Here is a 25,023-nt window from a genome sequence, read left to right on the forward strand (position 1 = left end):
GGTTCTTGTTGTGGGTGGTTTGGAAAGGTATAGGTTCTAGCTCTGGCCACCAGGTGGTGTCCCACTGTGATGTGCTCCTCCGGAAGATCACAAATTTGGTTTTGTTGGTGTTAAGCTTTAGACAGTTGGTATTCGAGTGGGCAATTTGAGTCATGTAGGCATTGGACTTGATTTGATTACTGGGCATCTTTTCCGAAAGGGAGAGGATGTCATCAGCGTAGGAGAGGATGTTGGTATTGTGAGAGCAGATGATGTTGGCTAGTGGGACAATGTATGCATGATAAAGAGGGTTGAACTTGCCGAACTTTGAAAATGAGATTGCGTGCATCTAAGGTGTACAGTGCCGGGCTTGACTGATTGAGTCCTTCTCGTTTCGAGGGAGCAGATCCACTGGTGTACTTATCCATGGATCCTGATGCTCTGGTGGCATTTGGTGAGGATGGGGCGGGAGACTTTGTCAAATGCTGCAGAGACGTCCAGGAGGTTGAGGGCCACCGTGTCTCCTCTGTCCAGAGTCATGTGGATGTCCTCGGTGGCGTTGATGAGGGCAGTTTCCATGCTGTGTTTACGTCTGAAACCAGACCGAGTATTGTCGAGAAGTTGGTGCTCATTGAGGTATTTGTTGAAGTCTTGGTTGATGATTTTCTTTAAGATCTTGGCTGTGAATGGTGGCATCTAGTTCTTCTATCCACAACCGTCTACTCTCCTCTGCTTAAATCTGCTTAGCCCTCAAAACCTTCTCCTACTGCCAAGCATTCTCATACATATATTCCCACTAATATTCTACCCACGGGTTCACTTTTCCTCTGACTTTGGCTATATATTCTTCTAAAGAAGCAACAACTCTTTTAATGTTATCCTTTTCCTTTTCAATTCTTTTTTTTTAATCTTTGTAGATTCTGAACCACTCAAAAACATGTGTGTGTGTCTCCGGCTCATTAAATCCCCTGACTGGATATTCTCGCCTCAGTGCCTGTTCTGATCATGGGTCCCACGCTGCAACTCTGGGCAATAGCTTGCTTAGTCTCCACAACGGCCCCAAAAGCGCTGGGATGCCTGGCAGCACCTGGGGGGTGCCCAGGAGTGGACATTTCCCAGGAAAGCCAGGAAGGGTTCCTAAGCGGTATACGGACAGCGCCGGGACACCTCCGGTGGAGGTAGCTGTGCGCTTTACAAATTCGGACATTTTTACTGGCCTAGGTAGTTATAGTTAGGACCTATTATCCATAGGAAATCTGCAACATTCTATTTAGAATAACTTTGGCGCCGGTTGACGAATCTTTGCGAAATTATCAAAACATTTGGCCAGCTCCAGTCCGCTCCTATCCTGAAAGTTTTCACGGTGATTCGTCAAGTGGGGACCGAGAAAAAAGGGGGGTCCCAAAACGTGTTTTCCCCATGCAATTTCCCATAGGACCTTTAGCCGCAACTACAGCCCGAACTACTGAACGGAATTACACCAAATTTGGCAAAGAGGTTGTCCTTAATTCAGACTCCAGCCTTTTGCTAAAATGGTGTAAATCCGTTCAGTAGATCATGAGAAAATGACATTTAAACGTATATAAATATCTATGGCCTCGGAGGGTCTGCGTACCCTAAGCGCAGCCTAAGCACACCCTGCCGTGCACAAGCTGTACTTTAGTTGGCTGTCAACACTCCAAATCAGGAAGTGTTGGCAGCAGAAACCCCAAAAAACATCGCAAAACGCAGAAAGGGGTCCGTTTTAAGTTGAGGAATTAATTACTCTTCAATCATGAGTATCCCTGGGGGCCAACTAGCCCACCAGGTACCTCCAGTATGTGCCAGGGAGCTGCGGTGCAGTGAGGTGTTCAGAGACCACGCCCCTTTTTACACCTCTGCAATGCAGCTCTGTGGCGCTTACTGGAGGTACCTGGTGGGCTAGTTGGCCCCCAGGGACCCTCAAGATTGAAGAGGAATTCAGAGGAATTCATTCCTCAACTTACAACACACCACAGGGCGCGTTTGCACAATGGTGAAGGAAGGGGGCAGGGCCTGAGGTAACATGTCTGCAAACACACCCTGTGGCGCGTTTTAAGTTGGGGAGAAAAATTCCACTTCAAACCTGAGGGACCATGGGGGCCAAGTAGCCCACCAGATGCTTCCAGGAAGCGCCACTGCGCTGCTTTGCAGAGAGGTGGTGCAGGCTGTGCCCCTTTTTACATCTTTCTGCTACGCAGCTCTGTGGTACTTACTGGATCCCATTTTCCATTCGAATTCCTGAAGGTAGATCTCCACAGCCTACGGCACTGTATCACCTTAGGCGGAAATGGGCGTCCTTTTCCCAGTCTAAGTTCTGCGAGGCGCTGACTATTGGAGGTTACCCCGGGGGGGATGATGCAGATACGGCTAACACCCAACTCTGTAAGCGCATTAATGAAGCGCTCGATTGTACTGCTCCTCTGGCAAAAACCAAACCTGGCGGTCGCGTTCAAAAAACCGCTCCATGGTTCAATGATGCACTACGCGACACGAAAATCGCATTGAAGAAAGCCGAGAGACTGTGGCGCAGGGCTCTCTCCAAAGATACTAGAGATGCCTATTTAACTGGGAGACGACTTTACCATGGCTTAATTAGGAAGTCTAAAACTGCATACTACGCCACCAGAATTAGCGAAGCCGGTAACTCGACGAAAGAGCTATTTTTGCTCTATAAAACTCTTGCTAACGGAAAGTCAGTCACCATCCCTGATGATTGCTCGCCCGAGTCCTGCGACAGGATTGCAGACTTTTTTGCGGAAAAAATATCTAATATCTATTCCGCATTTCCAATTCAACCTATTAATGGGGCTGAATTTGTGGAAAGCCCAAGGGAATGGGGGGACAAACCTAGATTGACCAACTTTATCACCCCGCCCACAGAAGATCTCCTAAAAATCTGTAGATCTGTAAAATCGGGATCTCCCCGGGACCCCACTACACCGTAACGCCTAGCAGACAGCCTAGAGGTTCTGGAACCCTACATCAGGCATCTACTGGACGTGTCTTTCAACACAATGACCGTGCCTAAAGATTGGAAAAAGGCGGTGGTCTTACCCCTTAGGAAGAAATCCACTATCAGTTTTGATCATCTTGAAAATCTGCGGCCCATCTCTCTCCTACCCTACATGGCCAAAGTGGCCGAAAAAACGGTTAATGTGCAACTCATGGACTTTATGGACAAAGCTGCCTTATTGCACGACACCCAATTTGGCTTCCGTCCTCGCCACTCAACGGAATCGGCGCTCTTGATGGCGGTGGAGACCCTGCGGCAGGGAGTGGATGAGGGTCATACTATGGCCCTCATCCTATTGGACCTGAGCGCGGCATTCGACACTGTAGCTCATTCCACCTTGCTACAGTGTCTGAATAGCGGAGGAATAACGGGAGCCGCACTCCAATGGATCCAATCCTTCCTGACTGGAAGAAGCTTCCAAGTCCGCCAGGGTGACCACTATTCCAGAGACATAGAATTGGGTCAGGGCGTTCCTCAAGGATCGTCCCTGAGCCCTACTCTTTTCAATCTATATGTCTCCCCAGTGGCTCCGATTGCTGTTGGTCACGGATTACAAATTGTATCCTATGCCGACGACACTCAGCTGGTTGTCTCCCTCTCGCGTGCACCCGGCCTTGCTATGGACAGCTTCAGGGTTTGCATGCAAGATCTTGCAACCTGGATGTCCACCAATTGTCTAAAATTAAATGGCAACAAGACCGAGGTGCTCGTGGTGGGGGGGAACCCATCTGCCTGGTCGTCGGCGTGGTGGCCCCCATGTCTAGGTGAGGCCCCAATACCTCGACATGAAGTAAGAAATCTTGGGGTCTGGCTCGATGCAGACCTGTCTTTCGGGCCCCAGATAGACAGGGTGACGGGCATCTGTTTTAGTGTATTAAAAAGGATACGGAAGGTCCTAGCTCTTCTCCCCATGACCGCCCGCAGAACCCTGGTGCATGCCCTTGTCACAGCACGCATGGACTTTGGCAATCTGCTGTATCTGGGAGCAACTTGTAAGGCGACTAATCGCCTGCAGGTGCTTCAAAATGCTGCAGCTCGCCTTATATTAAAGCTTCCAATAAGATCAAGCTCCAAAGCTGCCCTTCAGACCCTCCATTGGCTGCCGGTAAGGAGCAGAGTTGATTTCAAATCCCTGTGTACTTGTCATCGCATTCTTGCTAAGAGGTCGCCTGTACCTCTCCAGAGCCTAGTCACCAGGTATGCTCCATCTCGCGCTTTGCGCTCCTCACATGGAGGCCTATTAAAGGTGCCTAGAGTGAGAAGGGCCCGCATGGGAGGTAGATCTTTTCGCTACCTGGTGGCGAAGAGCTGGAATGCTCTACCCCTCGATCTCCGTCTGGACCCATCGGAAACTAGTTTCCGGAGGAAACTAAAAACACACCTCTTTTCAAGATAGTCGGGTCCACTCCTTATTTCTGTTTGAGTATGTAGTCTTTCAGTGAGCGCGGAGACACGCTTCTTAGCGTACCAGGCGCTTTATAAATTTCCCTTTATTATTATTATTATCTACTACAAATTCCGATTTACTCACCTGTTATCAGGAGAGACCACAGTGCAGCATCTTTGAGCCCAGCACTGATCCTGAGAAGTAATTCTAACCATACTTACCAGTAACTTGTATTTTCTTCCATAGGAACCCATTGTCTGGTTTTCACCAGAAAAGTTTCTGTCTATTTTCACAAACTACAAATATTCCTAAAAAATCGCCTGTATGACTTAAACGCATTCTTTCAACTGTTTACAGGAGATGTACCAGTGCTGGATCCAGGATCCACCACGGAGTAAGAAAAAGTAACGATAACACTACTTACCTGCTAAGTGAATTTCCTTCCATAGGGTAACATTGACTGGTTTCACTTGGAAATTCTTCAAAGTGTGGAGTTTTGGAACTTTAAAATATTCACCTAAAATCAGCCGAACAACAAATTCCGATTTACTCACCTGTTATCAGGAAAGACCTCAGTGCTGCATCTTTGAGCCCAGTACTGATCCTGAAAAGTAATTGTAACTATACTTACCAGTAACTTGAATTGCCTTCCATAGGAATTCATTGTCTGGTTTTCACCAGAAAAGTTTCTATTTTCACAAACTACAAATATTCCTAAAAAAACGCCTGTATGACTTAAACGCATTCTTTCAACTGTTTACAGGATATGTACCAGTGCTGGATCCAGGATCCACCACAGAGTAAGAAAAGTAACGATAACACTACTTACCTGCTAAGTGAATTTCCTTCCATAGGGTAACATTGGTGACTCTATGTGAAAACATTTCTAAGTGTCAACTTTTAAAAATCACTACTATAACCAAAACGCTTTTACTCAACTGTTTAGAGGAGATGAATCTAGGATCCAGTCCTGTGGTTAGAAAAGTAATCCATAAAGTAACTAATTGCATTTAACTAGAAATTCACATTGAGCTCAATGTTGCATTGTGTTTGAAATTGAGTTGCTCATTGCAACAACTGTAACTACTGTACTTAAGTCTATTGCTTATTTGCAAAGTATTTAAACTAAAGTAAATGTAAATGTGTGTATACTTGTAAAGCGCACTGTTGCCCCATCTCGGGGCATCCTGGCGCTGTATACCGCTGTGGAACCCTTCCTGGCTTTCCCTGTGAGATGTCCCCTCTGGGCACCTCCAAGGTGAAGCCAGGCATCCCAGCGCTGTTGGGGCCGTTGTGGAGATGAAGCAAGCTATTGCCCCGAGTTGCAGAGTGGGACCCCTGATTAGAGTAGGCACCGAGGCGAGAATTATCGAGTCCGTGGACATTGAGCCCAAGACCCTGCCGCGTTGGGAATTGAACCCTGGTCCCGGCCTGACCTCTGCATCAGGGTCTGCTGCTTCTAACCAGTGAGCCACACTTCTCCACCTTCTAAAGTAATTCATTCTGAGAAAGTATATTGTGTAATGTAATGTATAATGTAATTATAATGTAATTAAAAAAATAAAATCTCTAAATAGTAAAAAAATTTAGTATCAAGCAAATAAATATAACAATGAATACATTTAAAAATGGTCATTGAAAAAACCTTTGAAATTCACTGAAAAAAACAGGTTTCACACGTTAAAGTTAGGAATTAGCATTTAAAAAAACCTTAGAAATTCACTGAAAAGAACCCTAGGTTTCAGATATGTTATAGTTAGGAATTAGCATTTAAAAAACCTTTGGAGTTCACTGAAAAAAACATAGGTTTCACACATGTTATAGTTAGGAATTAGCATTTAAAAAAACCTTAGAAATTCACTGAAAAAAACATAGGTTTTAGGGGTGTTATAGGTAGCTGGACATTTCACTCGTACAAACCCATTGAAATTCCTCCGTTATAGTTAGTTGTACTAACTGTAACTCTCGGGCACGCAAACCACTGCTGGTGATGTCCCATATTACATCATTCATGACATGGTCAATGACATCACTGATGACATCTCAAATGACATCACTGATGACATCATCCAGTGAATGTGGTTTGGGAATGTGGTTAATGCAGAAACACATGTCTAGAGTTGCACGGCACAAGCTGAACCAACAAAGGTGAAACATTTAAGACTACTACTTAAGTGTTACAATGCACTGCATTTACCATGTGGCATTGGAGCTAATTGAGTGTTGAGATGTGAGGCAGTGTGCTCCCACCCCCTCCAACTCAAGAAGACACAGTTTGCCAGAGTTCAAATCAAAAACGAAAAGGAAAATAACATGAAAGGCTGCTCAAGTTATGCACCCAGAATAAGGAGTGAAATCCCTTTACTGCTGCGGTTTAGAAAGCATCTCAAAACACATGTCTCTGAGAATTGTTTTCTTGCTATTGAACTGTTTTAAATAGTTCAGAAATGTTTCCAATGATGTTTGCTAAAAAGTGATAACGTTAAGCTCTATAGTAATGTCCCATTTGCTGGCAAGCTGGGAAACGTTCTCTCAACACCATCTGGTCAAATGAGCATCATCCTTTATCAAAGTATATACTTTTAGATGGTTAGCTACCTATAGTTAATATCTAGGTCAGTGTAGTATCTTGAATTTCTGTTGAGGTAAATTTAAGATTAAATATTCATTTGTTTTACAAGGGCATATTACAAAAGTAGAGCCAAAGTAAATCCATGTAGCCAATCCTATGGCACAGGATAGCATGAGACAATCACGTAAGGTTTCATGCCTGAAGCTCCACATTTCGGTGACAAACTATCTTCTTCACTGAAATATTTCCTGTTAGATGGTTATTGTTTTCTCCTATTGATATTATTTTTATGGAGACAGAAAGGCAGCCTCTTTTACTCTGTAATGAAAAACATGTCTAGTTTGTATCTGAAGCCTTAACAAAGCAAATTTACACAGCACCTTGGTATGTTGGGGTAGTGTTGCATCAGTTTCCATCTTCTTTTTTTTTTTTTTCTTGCGTAGGATAATTTTCACGGGTTCCCAATCCATAGTCTATGGCTAAACAACTGTCTTAGCATTTGTAGGATTCCTGACCTCATCCCGACTAAAAAACACTGGAGGATTGGAAGTTGTGATCATATGACCGTGACCTTTTGTTGCCCCATTTACTCCGTGGTAGATCTTTACCACACAGCAAGGGAGGCCACAATGCCTAATTTCATGTCTTTTCTTCCAAGGTATATTCTGGCCCTCTTTTTGAAAAATTATTTAACCTTGTGAAGCTAAGAAGTGTGTTGAGATTGAGTCAACGTGGTTCACCTATTCTGCCCAGTTGTTCAAGATCCATATGGTATAAATGCCATCCTACTCTGGACCAGGACACAATCCATTTGAGGACAGTGCTCTTTCAGAACCCGAGTTGGTACATAATGACAACTCAACAGTAGGTGATCTAATGGCAAAGTGACAGGATGTCCAGAAAGCTCTTAAATATTACATTTCTTTCCCAGTCTGTCTTTCTGACTCCTAATTCTGTTACAGCCTCAAAGAATTGTCAGAAGAACTACTCCAGGCCACCTGACCAGGACTCACTCTTTGTATGGACGAAACCACCACCGAAGTGACTCAATGCAGGTCTGTTGACTTTTGCTGCTCCTCCTGAAAGGTAGACAATGTCCCTATGTTAAAGGAAAGAAACACTACCTGAACTCTTCGGGCTGCAAGCTCTTCTGTCCTTTGTGAAAAGCTACAAGCTGCCTTGGAACAATTTAAAGACTTGGTACAGAGGGACCAGAAAGACGATTTGCTGAAAGTAGTAAATAAAAGAATCGCAACTTTTGATTAGACGGTCAGTAACTTTAAGGACCTATTGAGCTTAGTGCCACAAAAGGCTTTGTAACTTAGACTAAACGTCTCTGATTCCCAATGCTGGGCAGTGAAATTGTGAAAATGCAGTTAATATTGATGTGGCTCCTATATAGATGAAGAAAGGCAAATACTGAAGGCCAGTGCAGAAACGCTGAACTCCTTTGTTCCGGACAAGAGGGAAGTGTTCTCGGCATTAAACAAAACTTATGGAAGCACGTTCCAGACAGCAGGTCAAGCCATTAAATACAGGCTTCTAATATTCATCATCATCAGAAAGCTCTATTATATTTAGCAAACAAATCATAAAAGCACAGAATGAACATTTAATTTGTCAAATATAAAGCGCAATAAAGTACATAATTTCATTAACACATCACCGTGTCAGTAAATGCAAGAAATTACACAAGCAACTAAATGAGGAGCGGGGATAACCAAGCTTCTGATAAAAAAAAAAAATGTCGAGGAGGCCAGAAGCCCACTCCCTGATTGTGGGATGCCTCTAGGCTGCCAGGGACTCCACCTCTAAACACCCCAGTGGGTGTAATCGTAAGAAAGTATCTTCAAGCTTGCAGAGAGACATATATTGCTAGATTTTGTATAGAATAGTTTCATGTTTGTTCTCATTTTCTCCAGCCAGGACACTGAGGGATCTGCCACTGCACACCAGTTAGTGAAGGAGGTACACCTAATCTAGAAGAACACAATATAAAAATTTGAGCACAGAAGATGGACTTTCTTGTTAGAAGGGGAACAAAATGTGAGAATCAACTAGTACTCTCAAGGGGCTAACTCAATGATAAACTAAGAAAAATTGTCTAGTGTAGTGTTTATCAGATTTACCCATACTAATGTTTAGTGATTTGCGTGGTTGCCAGAGATCCGCAGGGTACACTTTTTCCTATTTCAGTGCTTGGGCATTTTTGTGGATATCTGCTTCCCTTACATTTCAAAATACTGCCATTTGGTTTGATGTTAGTACTCTGTCCAACAGTTGCTCCTCTGTTAAAGCTGAAGAGTGTTACCCCACTGCTTCAAAGCAGTGCAAAGGAAAAATAAAATGATAATAACAGATAGTTATTATCATTTTATTTTTTGTATTGTAGTTGGGGGGGGCTGAGCTCCCCTTGTCACAGGGAGGAGGAATGGCTGCTCCACTCTAAAGTGAGCATAACTATTTGTCCGGCCCTCTTGGGCCGGTAAAACAGTTATGCACCCTTTGCATGTTCTCCACCCAGGCTGCATTACAGCCTAGGTGGAGAACATACCCAGGCTTTCATTCCCTCTCTGAGCTCCTTACCACGACGCTTAGATCAATCACAACGCTGCTATCAGCAGCGTCGTGATTGGTCAAGGAAGTCTGGAAGCCTGGTTGCTTCCTGTTCCTGAGAGAGGAAGTGGAAGTTGAAAGTGCTTACGGGTGAGGAGAAGTGAGGGTGGAGTGATCAGAGGGTGGAGAAAGCTTGGGTGAAAAGATGGGTCTTGAGTGCTTTGCGAAAGTGCATGTAGCCAGTAATAGATCGAATAGTAGGAGGGAGGGTATTCCAGAAGCGGGGGGCAAGAATGGAAAACCTAGTGCCACCTGCTCTAGCCTTGTGGAAGCGGGGAACCACGAGGAGAGCCTGGCTAGAGGAGCGGAGATTGCGAACGGGAAGGTAATGGGTGACCAGCGAGTTAATGAAAAGAGGGGCAGTGCGGGCGCGAGCCATGAAAACTATGCATCCCATTTTGAAGAGGGTTCGGTACAGAATGGGAAGCCAGTGGAGGGTTTTAAGAAGGGGGGAGGTATGGTGAGATTTAGGGAGCCGATAAATGAGGCGCGCAGCCTGGTTCTGAATAGTCTGAAGCCGCCGCAGCTCATAGGCGGGGATGCCTACATATAGGCAATTCCCGTAGTCCAGACGGGAAAGGACCATGGCTAAAATAATGATTTTGAGGGCATCAAGGGAGAAAAAACGGGAGATCTTTCGAATAATCCGGAGGGACAGATAGCAGGATGAGACAACGGAGCTGATCTGAGGGCGCATGGAGAGGCCCTGGCTGACCTTAATGCCAAGGGTTTTAACCGAGGCAGAGGGGGCCAGGGGGGGGGGGCAAAACTAGAAGGCCAAAAGGCAGGAGTCCAGGGACTGGAGGAACCACCAGTCAAGACCAGCTCCGTTTTGTCCGGATTAAGCTTAAGATGGTTCAAACTCATCCGATCAGAAATGAAGACGAGTGTTGTTTGAAGTTTGAGAATGGAATCAGTGGAGGAAGAAAGATCAAAAATAAGCTGAAGGTCATCTGCGTAGTTGTACACAGAGACAACCATGCGTAACAGAGAAACAATAAGGGGATAGATATAGAGGTTAAAGAGGAGAGGGGAAAGGGAGGAACCCTGGGGGACCCCACAGGACACCGGACGGGACAGGGCAGAGAAGCCAGAGAGCTGAACGGCCTGCGACCTGCCTTTGAGGAATGACCTGAGCCAAGAGAGAGCGGTGCCCTGGATGCCCGCTGCCCTGACACAGTCGAGAAGGATGGAATGATCGACCGTGTCGAAGGCAGCGGACAGATCGAGAAGCACCAAGGCTTGGGGAGAGTTGGTATCCGCCTTTCTCTTTAATTCATCCAAGACAGAGAGGACAACTGTTTCCGTCGAATGAACCGGACGGAAACCTGCCTGATGGGAAGCCAAAAGGTGGTTGTCCTCTATGTAGGTCGATAGGCAGGAAGTGATGTGGCTCTCTAGGATCTTGCCTAAATAAGGGAGCAAAGAAATAGGCCTAAAATTAACAGGAAGGGTAGGATCAGAGCCAGGTTTTTTTAGAATGGGGATGACGATGGCCGATTTAAATTGGGACGGGACTATTCCTTGGGAGATGGATGAGTTAAGAAGGGACAGGGGGGGATCAGGGCAACTCGCAAATAGCTCCCTTAGGATGCGGGCCGGTGCACAATCGGCAGGAGAGCCAGACTTAACCTTCCCAAGCAGGATCAGAAAAGATTCTTTGGGAATGGGGGGGAAATGAGTATGGGATGAGAGTGGAAGAGGGAGAGAAAAAGAGGGGAGAAGGGAGGAAGGAGGGGGAGATGTTCCGTTTAATATTGACGATATTTTCGAAGAAATAATCGTTAAGAGAAAGACAGAGGGCTTCGGAAGGAACAGGATTGAGGTTGACTCTGTCGGAAGCAGCCAGATTATGGATAATAGAAAAGACCTCCCTAGATTTGTTGGCAGCTGATAAAATGTTGCTAGAGAAATATTCTAGTTTGGCCAAGAGAATGGCTCTCTTGTAATTATTTAAGAGAGACCTGTATTGGTCCCTCAAAAGAGGGCAATAATTGCGCCTCCATTGACGCTCTTATTGTCGGAGGGCAAGTTTGAGGGCTTTGAGGTCACCAGAGAACCATTTGTTGGCTTCATGGGGGCGACAAGCTTTAACCGTCCTAAAGGGGGCGATCCGATCGCAGGAAGTAGATAGCCAGGTGTTAATGGCATCTACTTGACGGTCAAGGGGGAGGGAAGATAGATCCGGGAGGGAAGTCGCCAGGGACGAGTGAAGAGTGTTGATATCCACCCGGTTCCAATTCCGTGCGCGGACGTTCTTGGGCAGGGGGGGGGGCTTGTCTATAGCTGTCAAATCAATGGAGAAGCAGATGAGCGAATGGTCAGACCAGATACAGGGGAGAGAGGTGATAGAAGAGATGACCCGATTTGCCGACCAAATCTGATCAAGGGTGTGGCCGTGGACATGGGTAGGAACGTGGATGTGGGGAGTAAAATTGAGGCAACGAAGAGTATCAGAGAAGTCTTTAGAGGGTTGATCTTCCCTGGGGTCGCCGGGCCAATAGTTGAAATCGCCCAATAGGAGTACTGACGAGTTATTGATTACAAGGGTAGCCAGCAGTTCTTGTAAGGCGGGTAAGAAATGGGGCATAGTTTGGGGAGGGCGATATAGTAGAACTATAGTGAGGGGAGCGGAGAGGTTGACCGAGCGAGCTACTAGAAAGTCAACTTTAGGTATAGGGGGGAAGGATAGGGGTTGAAACTGAAGAGTGGACCGAATGATCAAAGCCACCCCCCGCCAACGTTCCCATCGGGGCGATCAGCCCGAAGGGCGTAGTACGAGTCTGGGAGTGCGGATAAAACATCAGGCTGAGAATCGGCGGAGAACCAAGTTTCCGTCAGGAACAAAAGGTCAGGAGACTCGGTATCGAGAAGATTGTAGAGTTCTAGCTGATGCTTACCAGCTGAGCGGGTGTTAAGGAGGTATGCAGAGGCCACCGACGTGGGGCAGGAGGAAAAGGGGGGAGAGTACATGGAAGGAACAGCAAACTGCTGAATAGGGGAAAAGAGGGAAGGGACGGCAATGTCCAGGACATGAATGCGTTTAAGCGTTGCAGGGCAGAGAGACCAGGAACCCTGAAACGAGAGAAGCTGTGCAGAGGTATATGATAAGCTAGAGGCAGGGTGTGTGGCCCCGGGTCCCGACCGGGCGCGGACGGGCGCAGACGGGCATGCCTTTGGCGCGCCGCCGGCACGCCCGCTGCGCCAGATCGCTGCGCCGTCGGGAAGCAGTGATCATTTTATGGGTGGAGAGGAGGGCGGGGGCGACGGCGACTGGCAGGTAAGTTGTACTTTTTCTGTAGTAGGGGATCTCTGTGTATAGTCATAATCTAGTGAATAGTCCTGGCCATGTGCGTGGACCCCGGAGCAATCAAAAATAATCTCTTACAGTGTCGAAAAAAGCAGAACTGCACAGACACTTAAGAGAGAATTTAAAGACAGATAATGCAGCCTAAAAGGCTACACTGTCCAGTACTTCAACTAGAAATTCCACCACAAAATCCACAAAACAGCAAAGCCTGTACAGATTTCCCTTGCTTTAACAGCAAAATCCCTCAAGAATGATAGAGAGAAGAACCTGGACAGACAAGCCCCATAGGCTGCCATTATGTGGCTCAGAATAGGATACTGTGCCTTTAAGAGAACTTTCCAGAACTTCACAGTATCCCAGAATGCCTTGCAGGTCCCAGTTACTTCCAGTTCTTTTTTCCGGCTCCTTCAAGCAGGACCCTGGAGCATTGAGCTCTCCCTTTTTCAACGGTTTATTGGTTTTTTTTTTCAATTTAAATTCGATTTGAGTGCTTTCAAAGTACTTTTGTGCTGTTCTTGGTTTTTGCTCCCCTTGGATGTCAAATATGCCTGCATTATTTGACAAATGCCCGGAGTGCTCCAGGAAGAAGGCAAAATCAGACCCACATGAGGTCTGTCTCCCATCTTCCCACATCCCAGAGGAGTGTGAGATTTGTCAAGGCTTCTCTGGCAGGACCCTGAAGGACAGAATGAAGATCAGGCTTCAGGGCCTCGAGGAAAGAAGGCTGAAGGCGCAAGGTGGGTCTGGAGGGGCTTCATCTGCCCGTGCTGAGGCCTCTGGGGGGCTCCCCAGGGGCAGGAAGTCCAGCAAACGTCCCCATTCTCCGTCAGGGTCGGTGGCACTGACCACGACGTCAAGAGGGAGGTCCACGGCCGGCTCCTCGTCTCCCCAGGGCTCTGGGTCGAAGAAACGTCGTCCGTCGACGTCGAGGGAGTTACACAGGCCGCCGTCGAATCCTCTGACGATTTCATCGTCGTCGTCTTCGGCGTCGAGTGATCGGCGTCGACGGGCCCGGCGTCGGCGCTCGCCCCCGGGGCGACACTGCCGTTCGCCGTCGACGGAGAGGACGCTATAGTCGTCGAGGGGATCCTCGTCGTCGAGGCCGCCGTCGAGGCGGTCGAGGTCGCCGTCGAGGCGGTCGAGGTCGCCGTCGAGGCGTGCGAGATCACCGTCGAGACACAAGGGGTCGTCGTCGAGATGGTCGGGATCGACGTCTAGGCTTGGAAATCGGTCGTCGCCGAAGCATGGCGGACGGTCGACGCCAAAGGGGCGCTCGACGTCAAGGGACCCACGCTCGCCGTCTGGTCACCGTTCTTCAACGTTGAGGGATCGTGATGTCAGGCCTAAGACTGGGGGGTGCTCCCCTCGGTCTGGGAAGGATGGCGGGTCACCGGGATCGGTGTACTCCGAAGTGTATACTCCGAAGAAGGCTGTTACACCTCCGACTCTGTTGCCGAGAGGTCCACCTCCGAGGGCTCCAACCCCTCCTCCGTTGCCTCCTCTGACCCCGCTTCCAGCGGGTCCGCGACCTCCTGTGCCAGACAAACCGCCACCGGTTCCACCGAGGTCGGTCTCGTTGCCCAGGCTTCCGACCCCTCCCAAGAAGACGCCTAAGTCTAAGGAACCGCCCAAGCCCAGGACGTCCGCCCCGGCAAAACCGGCAGAACATCCCAGACCTAGGAGATCGCGATCGCGCTCCGGACGGAGAGGAAGATCGAGGAGTAGACACAGGTCCTCCACTAGATCTCGGCATCGCCATAGGAGGCGTAGGTCCAGGTCCCGTACGACATCATCTAGGACTCATTCCTATTCGCCTACCTTGTCGGACTCCCCGGAGACTAGGGTGTCTCCGATCGACGACATCGGTACGTTCTAGGAGGTTCTCCTGAGGGGGGCTGCGAAGCTGGGTATCACGATGACGGCTCCTACACCTACGACGTCCGTGATCTTCGAGACTCTGCACAAGAAGCACCTGTCTCGCCCTCTGCTGCCGTTGGTGGCAGGATTGGTCGAACCTGCAGAAGAGCTGTTCCTTACACCAGAGGTGGTGAAGGCAGCTCCCTCCAGACTTCTGAAGAAGTACAGGGCGCCTGACTCGGATCTGGCCTTCCTGAGGATGGACCCAGTGCCCGATTCAGTGATAGTGACGGCGGCCAGGAAGTTGCATTCTACCTCCCCGTCGTCCACCGTACCTCCGGATAAGGAAAGCCGCTGGATTGATTCGGCTGGAAGGAAGGCGTGTGGGACTTCTTCCACTATGATGAAGGCCTCCAGCGATTCAGCGTTGCTGGGGCGGTACGACCGTGCGCTGTGGGACTCCCTGGAACAGTTTGCGGACCTTGTCTTACGCGACAGGAGGGCGGACTTCCTAGAAATTGTCAAGGAAGGGATGCTGGTTTCGAACCAGGCCATCGGCGCCGCTGCGGATATCGCACTGTTGGCCGCTCATGGCTACTGCCACGGTATCAACCAGCGCCGCCATGCTTGGCTCAGGCTGACGTCACTCAAGCCTGAGGCGCACAGCGGGTGGCCAATCTGCCGTTTTCCGGTGAGACGCTATTCGGGAAACATGCCGACGATGAAATGGCACGGATGAAGGCCGAGGCTCAAAGCCTGACAGCTGTGGGCTTGGAGAAGCCCAAAGACAAGAAACCCTACCGCCAGTTCCAACGGCGGTTCGGCTTGCAGGGGAAGGGACGAGGACAGTCTTTGGGTCAACAGCAGCAGCAACAACAGCAGCAGTTCCGGAGACCCTTCCAGAAACGCCAGAGGGGTAGAGGTGGACAGCAGTCCTCTACCGCGAACGAAGTGTTCAATTTTTTCTGGCAGAGTGGAGAAAAATTACTCTGGACAAGTGGGTGCTGAATATTGTTTGCAATGGATACAGTCTTCGGTTTACCAGCCCTCCTCCGTCGATCCCTCCGGTCAGCTCCCAGTATCAGCTGCGCGAGCTCCAGGCGGAGGCCGATGTCCTGTTAAGGAAAAGGGCGATAGAAGACGTACCTCTGTCTCAAAGAGGAAGAGGTCTGTACTCCCGGTTCTTTCTGGTTCGCAAGAAGGACAAGAACGAGTTCAGGCCCATTCTGGACTTGCGACAGGCAAACAAGTGGATTCGCAGAGAAAAGTTTCGCATGCTGTCGTTGCATCAGATCTATCCTCAGTTGCAACAGGGAGACTGGCTTTGTGCAATAGACCTACAGGATGCTTACTTCCATGTGCCTATCGCGCACAAACACAGGACGTTCCTGCGTTTTCAAGTCGGCGCCAATCACTATCAATACACAGTACTGCCATTCGGACTAAAGTCTGCGCCCAGGACTTTCTCGAAGTGCATGGCGGTGGTAGCAGCACACCTGAGGAAGAACAAGGTGTTTGTCTACCCGTACCTGGACGATTGGTTGATCAAGGCCTCCTCCTTCTCGGAAGCTCAAGCGCACTTCCGGAAGACGTGCGTTCTCTTGAACAAGCTGGGGGTGCACATCAACATGTCCAAGTCGGTCCCGACTCCGGTCCAGTGCATTCAGTACTTGGGAGCCTCCATCGATACGCTGTCAGCAAGCGTGTCTCCTTCGGAGGAGCGACGGTTATCACTCCTTCACAAGGCTCAGGCTCTTTTGACAACTCCATCTACAACAGTGAGGGCGGTGTCTTCTCTACTGGGATTGATGGCTTCTTGTATCTTCCTGACGCCTCACGCGCGGCTGCACATGACACCGCTGCAGGAGTGCTTGGAGGATCAGTAGGACCAGAGGAGAGGGTCTTGGGACGACCGGATACGTCTGTCTCTACATGCTCTTCAGTCACTGAAGTGGTGGTGTTCGGCGGAGAATCTCCTCAGAAGGGTTCCCTTCCACAAGGACATTCCAACTCAAACTATCGTGACGGATGCGTCTCTCCAGGGCTGGGGAGCGCATTCCGGAGACCTACAGATTCAAGGGACGTGGTCCCCGACGGAGTCCACGTACCACATCAATTTCCTGGAACTCAGAGCTGTTCACTTGGCACTAAAGGCTTTTCATCCGTCCTTTCAGACCAACTCTCTGCTTGTACAGACGGACAATACGACCACGATGTATTACCTCAACAAGCAGGGGGGCTCGAGATCACGCACCTTGTCACAGGAGGCGCCGGCGATCTGGCACTGGCTTCTGGCTCGAGGACTGACAATAACGACCACCCATCTGCCAGGTGTGCAGAATGTTCAGGCAGACGCACTGAGCAGACTGATTCAGGAAAACCACGAATGGGTCATAAACGACGAGGTACTGGGAGAAGTCTTCGCAAGGTGGGGAACTCCAGACGTTGATCTGTTCGCCACCGCAGAAAACAGCAAATGCCGAGACTTCGCCTCCAGGTACTACCAGCCGGGGACGCTGGGGAATGCGTTATGGATCAACTGGTCGAACAGCTTTCTGTACGCTTTTCCACCCATTCCCCTGATTCCGACGGTTCTCATCAAGCTGTCACAGTCCAGGGTGCGGATGATACTGATTGCCCCGGAATGGTCCAGACAGTGGTGGTTCACGGACCTGCTTCACCGGTCTCTCCTTCCTCACATGAAGCTGCCGTGCAGGCCGGACCTTCTCACGAAGTTCGGGGGGCGGATGTTGCACCCCAACCTCTCGTCTTTGAGTTTGGCGGCATGGCCCCTGAGATAGTGCAATATGGCCATCTGAATCTCCCAGAAGATTGCATGGACATACTGAAGGAGGCTAAGCGACCTTCCACTAGGACTTCCTATGCTTGCATGTGGAAGAGATTCTGCATCTGGTGCAAGTCCAAGAACTCTGACCCTACGACATGCAAGGAGGATGTCATCCTTCCATATCTTCTACATCTGGCGCAGTCTGGCCTTAATGTCCATTCCATTAAGGTTCATTTGGCTGCTTTGACTGCCTACAGGAAATGCCCTTCACAGACTTCCTTCTTCCAGATCCCTGTGATCAAAGACTTTTTGGAAGGCTTGAAGAAAGTATTCCCTCCTGTCAGGCTTCCTTCGCCTTCCTGGGAACTGAATGTGGTGCTGTCGAGATTGATGAAGGAGCCTTTTGAACCTATTCATAAGGCTTCGTTGCAGCACCTGTCCTGGAAGGCGGCGTTCCTCGTGGCCATTACATCGGCCCGCAGGGTGAGTGAGATTCAGGCGTTGTGTTGCCAAGAACCTTATACTGTTTTTCATGCTGCTAAGGTTGTTATGCGTACTCACCCTAAATTTCCTCCCAAGGTTATTTCTGATTTTCATGTCAATCAGACTATAACTTTGCCTACGTTTTTTCAGAATCCTTCATCTCCGGCGGAAAGGTCTTTACATTCCCTGGATGTGAGGAGGGTACTGAAATTTTATCTGGATAAAACCAAGGATATTCGTAGGTCAGACCAATTGTTTATCAATTATGGATCAGTCAGGACGGGTCTTGCTACCTCTAAACAGGTGGATTGTGTCCTGCATACAATTGTGTTACTACAAAGCTAATAAGACCTTAGGGGGCAAACCTAAGGCTCATCCCACCAGGGGCAAAGCTGCCACGACAGTGTTGCTTCGTAATGTTCCCATTGCAGAGATCTGCAAGGCGGCCACTTGGAAGTCGGTCCATACCTTTGCTAAGCATTACTGCCTGGACGCTGATGCCAGGGCAGACGCTCAGGTTGGGCAGGCTTCGCTGCGGAATCTGTTCGCACAATAGTGGCGTATTTTCTCTTTTCTCCACCGCCGCTTTGGTGTGGGGATGGGCTTGCCATTCTTTTCACTAGATTATGACTATACACAGAGATCCCCTACTACAGAAGGAGTAGTTTCTGTCCTGTAACTCCAGTTCTGTAGTAGGAGTATCTCTGTTATAGTCATAAGCGGCCACCCTCCTCCCCGGTGGAGAGAGATATTCATGTACGGAATGCTTCAGGTCTGGCGTGTTACGCCTTCAAAAAGAACTGAAAGTAACTGGGACCTGCAAGGCATTCTGGGATACTGTGAAGTTCTGGAAAGTTCTCTTAAAGGCACAGTATCCTATTCTGAGCCACATAATGGCAGCCTATGGGGCTTGTCTGTCCAGGTTCTTCTCTCTATCATTCTTGAGGGATTTTGCTGTTAAAGCAAGGGAAATCTGTACAGGCTTTGCTGTTTTGTGGATTTTGTGGTGGAATTTCTAGTTGAAGTACTGGACAGTGTAGCCTTTTAGGCTGCATTATCTGTCTTTAAATTCTCTCTTAAGTGTCTGTGCAGTTCTGCTTTTTTCGACACTGTAAGAGATTATTTTTGATTGCTCCGGGGTCCACGCACATGGGCAGGACTATTCACTAGATTATGACTATAACAGAGATACCCCTACTACCGAACTGGAGTTACAGGACAGAAACTACTCCTTATTTCCTATCTCCTCGCCACAGTCTCCTATCAGCCGGCGCTGACTCCGTCTGTTCTCAAAGCATGTCAGTATTTTTTTAGCTTTATCTCAAGGACTGGTTGATCAAAACTGCTTCTTCCAAAAAAGTTCTCCTACACCCGATAATGACAGTGGATGTCCTTCACAATCTAGTTCTTCAAATGAATGGACAAATTAACACTAATACTGTTGTTGCGGTAGCACAGCTATCCAATGATCAAAGCGAGTGTATCAGCGGACTCCCAGAATTTCTGCACCTTCATAGTGTTGAAGTGTTAGAACAGCAGTCTATACTTGAGTCAACTTCAAAAGTATCTGGTGGCGCCTGAAAATCGGAGGCTGGGATGAAAGGATGAGTCCACCAAAAGTAGCAAAGTATTCCTTTGCTTAGTGATGCAGTGAGCCATCGTGTTGACCAAAATCCTGGCAGGAGTCAAATTTAAAACACTTCTTCAGACACCTCTAGTATTTTGGACGTTTCATTAAAGGATTAGGAGCACACATAGGTTTGATGGTATACTGCAAATTGATGTCCATAGAATAATCTTATTATTCTCATTTGGAATTGACTCAAACGGCTAATATTATGGCTTCACGAAGGGTTTCATCATCCAGTGCTGAATTTCCAAATGGTTCTTTGGTTATTATTCCCGCCCGGAGTCTGAATTGCAGAAGTGTGTTTTCAGCAGTAACGGCTGGTACCCCAAATATTTGGTGGGGGCAATCAAAGACGCAATACCTGCAACTTTACTAGGCTCCAAATTGTGCTGAAGTGTCAACTAGAATCTAGGCCCAAAACACAACTTCCCATACATTGACTTTCTAAAAATCAAAAGCACACTAATTTCTCATTCCCATCTATCAGAAACATGAGCCAACTCTAATCATTAACAAAATAAAAATAAATGTACTTCTATACTCTGTTGGCTTGCCTCCTCTGGTCCTCTGCTTCAATGACTCGGTGTCCCCAGCAATTGAATCCTCCACACCAATCCAGATGCTGCTCTCATGCTGCTGATAATGTTCAGCAGCATGAGAGGAGAGCGAGGATTGGTGGAGCGAGCTGCCTCTACGCTCCTGCAGACACTAGAGGCATGTGCCTGCTCACCACAAAGCGGTTTAAGAAGGCTGGGTGGAGTGGTTTATAATTAGGGTTCCCGGTTTTATGGTATTTATTTTTTCAACATTTCCGTCTGTATTTATCCATATTTATTTTTGGGGCATTTTATCTGTATTTATCCTTGTTTATTTTGTGTTTTGCGTATAAATGAAGTTGAAAAACTGTACATTTCCATATTTATTTAACTGATAGGCGCGCACTTTGATGTCTGTCGGGTTTTATCTATTTAAGCTGTCAAATATTACATAACAATACATCCACTGGTAAATACTTGCATTGTACCATAAATGTATGTTGACATATGCTGTTATTTAAATACATTTTGTCCTGTTTTTTAATTTACCATGCTGTCCATAGGCTCAGCTGCTGGCCTATAATTTATCAAAGACAGCAAGGAGAGTCACTTTAAAGGAGCACAATTTTCTGTCTTTATCCACTTTTAAAAATAAATGCAGACAGAAAACCCTTTGTTTTCTGTCTGTATTTATATGTAAAAATCCGTAAAAACGGAAAACAGGGAGCCCTATTTATAATGTGGATGACCGGCTGGCCGTCGCAATGCATCCTGACAAAATGACATGCGCACTATAAACTGGTGGAGAGAGCACCACTCCCCTGCTGCCAGTCAGCAGCAGAGGGCCCTGCCCTGAAATGGCTCCGGCTGGTGAGAGGGAAAAATAACATGGTAATAAATTAAATGTATTGCCATTTTACTTTTCACCTTTGCGGCACAGGGAGAAGGGTGGCTATTCTCCTCTGCCGTAATGGAGGGGCTGTAGCTGACTGTGAGTCCGCTAAAGAGTTGCGGATTCGTTGTATTGTTACTGCTTGCATAATAGGTTTGGTGACCGCGTCAGCATTTATTGACATTAGTTAATTAAGGAAAGTCTGATCACCTCAATTATGCATTGGTGCATTTAAATGCAAGTGTACGTTGTTTTGTTTGTATTAGTGAAACCTTTTTTAATCACTGTGTAACCATAGAGGGTTATGGCGATTGCACATTTTACTAACCTGTCATTCGATCTTGAGGTCAGATGGAAGCATGTGTCACTTAAAACTGGTTTCGTTTGCAGTGTGAGCTCTTTACGGTCCCCTTGTACTAAATTATTTAACTTTTCCCTCCCTTGGGTGAAGGTTGTAACATTATTAGTGCCTCAAAGACACAATTTATAAAAGGTGAAAACCCTGGCGGTACCAGATTATCATGAAAAATAATTTGTATAGGATTGCTACATTGTCTAACGCTTCCTTCCCTTTGCATAATTGCACGGTGTACTGTAGCAACCAAATATTTGCAAATGTTGCATGTATTCTCATGCAAGAGGAAACCGCTAGACAGCGTTGTTTCTTGCATCCGGCATTGGCTGCACTGTTAACATCAGCCTTGTGACGTGGTGACGTTTCATTAAGATGGCGTCCACTCTAGCTTGTCTCTCGGACGGCGGCTTTATACCGTTGCTCATGTGGTCACTGTGCTATTAAACTCCAGCTGCAGCTCATTGATGAGGCCTATCAAGGACGAACACAGTGTAAAAATTACTTGTGTGTTTATCCAGGTGGAGCAGGCCAGGTAGATCGTGCTGGACTGTTACTGTCAGAGAAAAAAACACATTTTATTTTAAATTGGTTGGTGTAAGCATGGACTGGCGTTATAGGCAAGAAAGGCGGACTTGAAAACAATCCACGCAATTGCAAGTGACTGAGAACTTTTAAAACATCACACTTAACAGTTTTTTTTATTTATTTGTTATTTCATTGCATGTCACGGCTGCAATCGGGCCTTATACAAGCAAAATATAGTCCTCCATACACCTTTTAGTGTGGTAAGCTCCTGCAGTCCCAGTGACCCCTTGCACGCTGTGTCAGTGAATGGTGCGCCCCTGGTTACATTGATCCTGCCATTGCTGTGCTCGTTGTTAATGTGGTAGGGATGCTCACATCGCCCAAACTGTGATATATCTCTGCAGTGTACCTGAAGAAAGTATTCACTGGTGTTGGCTGTACTGCATATACTGTTGGCCACACTTTACGTTGAGCATTTGAAGTGTGAAGTGGTGACATGCATCACTGAAAATCATGTTTGTTCTGATATCCTAGAATTTGGTCCTAAACATGCACTCCATCACTAGTTTCAGCAAAATATGCTGACTATTAATGAAAAAGATTTAACAGGTTACGTCACTTAGGCTGATTTAAAAAAAAAAATCTTTTTATTAACATTTTGCTCAAAAGACCACAGACACTCATAGTTATGACAGTGAGCCCCCAATTTCCAATTCAGTCCAATCGGATGCAATTCCCAACAGGGCAGAAGGTCGTCCATAGCATTCTTTGCAATAGATTTGAGCCAATCCATGTGTACACAGAGCTGGTATACCCCCCACCCCCGGCAATAGACTGAGCTTCCTTGTCTCGTGTCCCTGACTTTACAATTGATAGTTGTCCAAATCCAACGCCCGCCTATATTTACGCCACACAGCCCATATTTTCTCCCACTTTTTGTTACATCCTCTCACTTTATACACCGTCTCTTCTGCCCTCTGGCACCAGTCCATGTCGCACTTTCACTCTCTCAGTGAGGGCGGCAGAGGTGACCCCCCACCTTCAATGCAATGTTCCTTTCAGTGATACCGGCCGCCAGAACCAGACAGTTTCCTGTGTACCTTGACCAATCTGAATCCCTTTTGATCATCAGGAGCAGCCATATCGCGTCCATAGGGACATACCTTCCGGAGACCCTGGACAGTGGAAAAACATCCTAAACAACGAAGTTCAAACGACGACTTACATTAACAACGAAGTCTTAACAATGAAGAATAGCATATAACGAAGACCTGAACCACGAAGTCCTGAACAACGACTTTTCAACGAAGAATCAGACAGGCTTACGTCTTGTTTGTATCTGGGCAGTATGTGAGGCATGTCACCTCTCTCCGCCCCCCTACCCCTCATCTACACTGTGATTAGGCAGTGTTGGAGTGTTAATGTCACTCATCTCCGCCCCCTCACCTCTCTGAACTGCAATGCCAACCCCGAGACTAGGACCTGTCACCAATTGTTCTTCAGAAGTTTGGACCCCAATTCCCACAAATATCTGCCACATCTCACCTTGTCAGTACCGAACCCAAGGCCACAAAACCTGAATATCAGACTTCTGTGTTAAGCATTATCAAAAGCTTTACTGATGCCTGAGTAGACCGCATCATAATTTAAAAAATAAAACACTCTTTTCATTCTAAGAATCCATGCAGACCTCGTATGTCCCTTGTCATGGATTAATTTATTCCGTTTTATGGACAGAGGTTGTAATATTAAAATCCCCCTGTTATTTGTTGTCAAAATGAGAGGAACCGCAGGCACCATCCATGAATAAATTATCAATAAAATGGGTAATGAGCAATTAAAAAATATTTCGTTGAAATATTGTTATTACAATAGTGCCATGTATTGGCCAGTCACGAGGTGTTTCATTTCGTGGTTTAGGAAGTCGTTGTAAAAATAGTAGTGGTTTAGCATAGCTCGTTGTTTAGCTTTCGTGGTTCAGGAAGTCGTGGTTTAGGCAGAAGTTGTTTAGACCTACATCGATGGACGGTATGCCTGTAACTTCCTGCCAATAGCTAACTATCTTCGGGCATTCCCAGAAGATGTGGAAAAATGTACCCTCTTGCTGGCATCCCCTAACGCAGAGTGTATTTTATCCCAGGTGTACAAATGTGTGCTCGGTTAGTATGTGCAGTGCAGAATTTGAAGTTTCACTAGCCGGTATCGCGTCCGGATCGCTACTTTCCTTGGGCTCTGCACTGCCTCCTGCCAGTCCGTGTCATCTAAGTTTCCCAGGTCCTCAGTCTACGCTGCCCGCAGCGCAACTAGGGGGTCTGGCATGTTGTTGATTAACTTACGGTAGACCGTGGAAGTGGGCTTTTTTTGTACAATCGTTTCGAAGAGTAGCCGATCCTCTAGCAGCGAGTACTCCGGGAGTGAAGTGCCGTGCTGAATGTGCCTCTGGAGCGCGTGCATGAGCCTGAGATAATGGTATTGTTGTGTGTTGTGCAGGGGGTATTCTTGTTGCAGCTTCTCAAATGTGAGTGGTGTCGACCCCTCTCCACACATCTCCCAGATTCTACATCCCTATCAATTTCCACTTCCCAAAGCCTGATAGTGCGACTACTTCATTAAGGAAAACGACCTCCCCTGGCGGCGTTTGGCCAGTCAACGCCCCAGCCCATCCCAACAGTTTATCAGTCCACTACTACTTTTGTATGTACGGGTACTCCGGCTTCCTCTGTCGTGAGTATAGGAGTGAGGTATATTGGCCACCAGGCATACCTGCTCTATCGATTCTATAGGCCGGCTCGCTCTCATCTGTATAACCCCAGTCATTAATGACCATGAGCTGGGAGGACCAGTAGTACAATCTGATTTCTGGAAGTGCCAGTCCTCCATCATACACGCCTCTCTGCAACTTAGTGAGTGCAATTCTTGGGGAGCCTTCTTGCCATAGTAGTAGTCTAACTTCATGTGAGATCCTTTTAAAATTTGCGGGGGGGACTCGATACGGGGTGTTCTGGAGAACTAAAGAAGGCTGGGCAAGGCCATCATTTTGTACAGCCCTGCCCTTCCCA

General features: G+C 47.4%; 1 protein-coding gene across 4 annotated transcripts in view; it reads left to right on the plus strand.

Moving 5' to 3' along the window:
• The window catches only part of ZMYND8 (zinc finger MYND-type containing 8), a 432,560-nt gene that overhangs the window by 127,775 nt on the left and 279,762 nt on the right, over positions 1 to 25,023 (plus strand). For 2 of the 4 annotated variants that reach the window (XM_078651871.1, XM_078651872.1), the window contains exon 4: positions 7,935 to 8,027. The exons of the other annotated variants lie outside the window; for them this stretch is intronic. In XM_078651871.1, the coding sequence (XP_078507997.1) occupies positions 7,935 to 8,027 (93 nt within the window). The remainder of the gene's footprint in view (positions 1 to 7,934; positions 8,028 to 25,023) is intronic. 4 annotated transcript variants of the gene reach the window in all.

The sequence above is a fragment of the Lissotriton helveticus genome, chromosome 7, assembly GCF_964261635.1.
Source record: "Lissotriton helveticus chromosome 7, aLisHel1.1, whole genome shotgun sequence".
Classification (NCBI taxonomy): domain Eukaryota; kingdom Metazoa; phylum Chordata; class Amphibia; order Caudata; family Salamandridae; genus Lissotriton; species Lissotriton helveticus.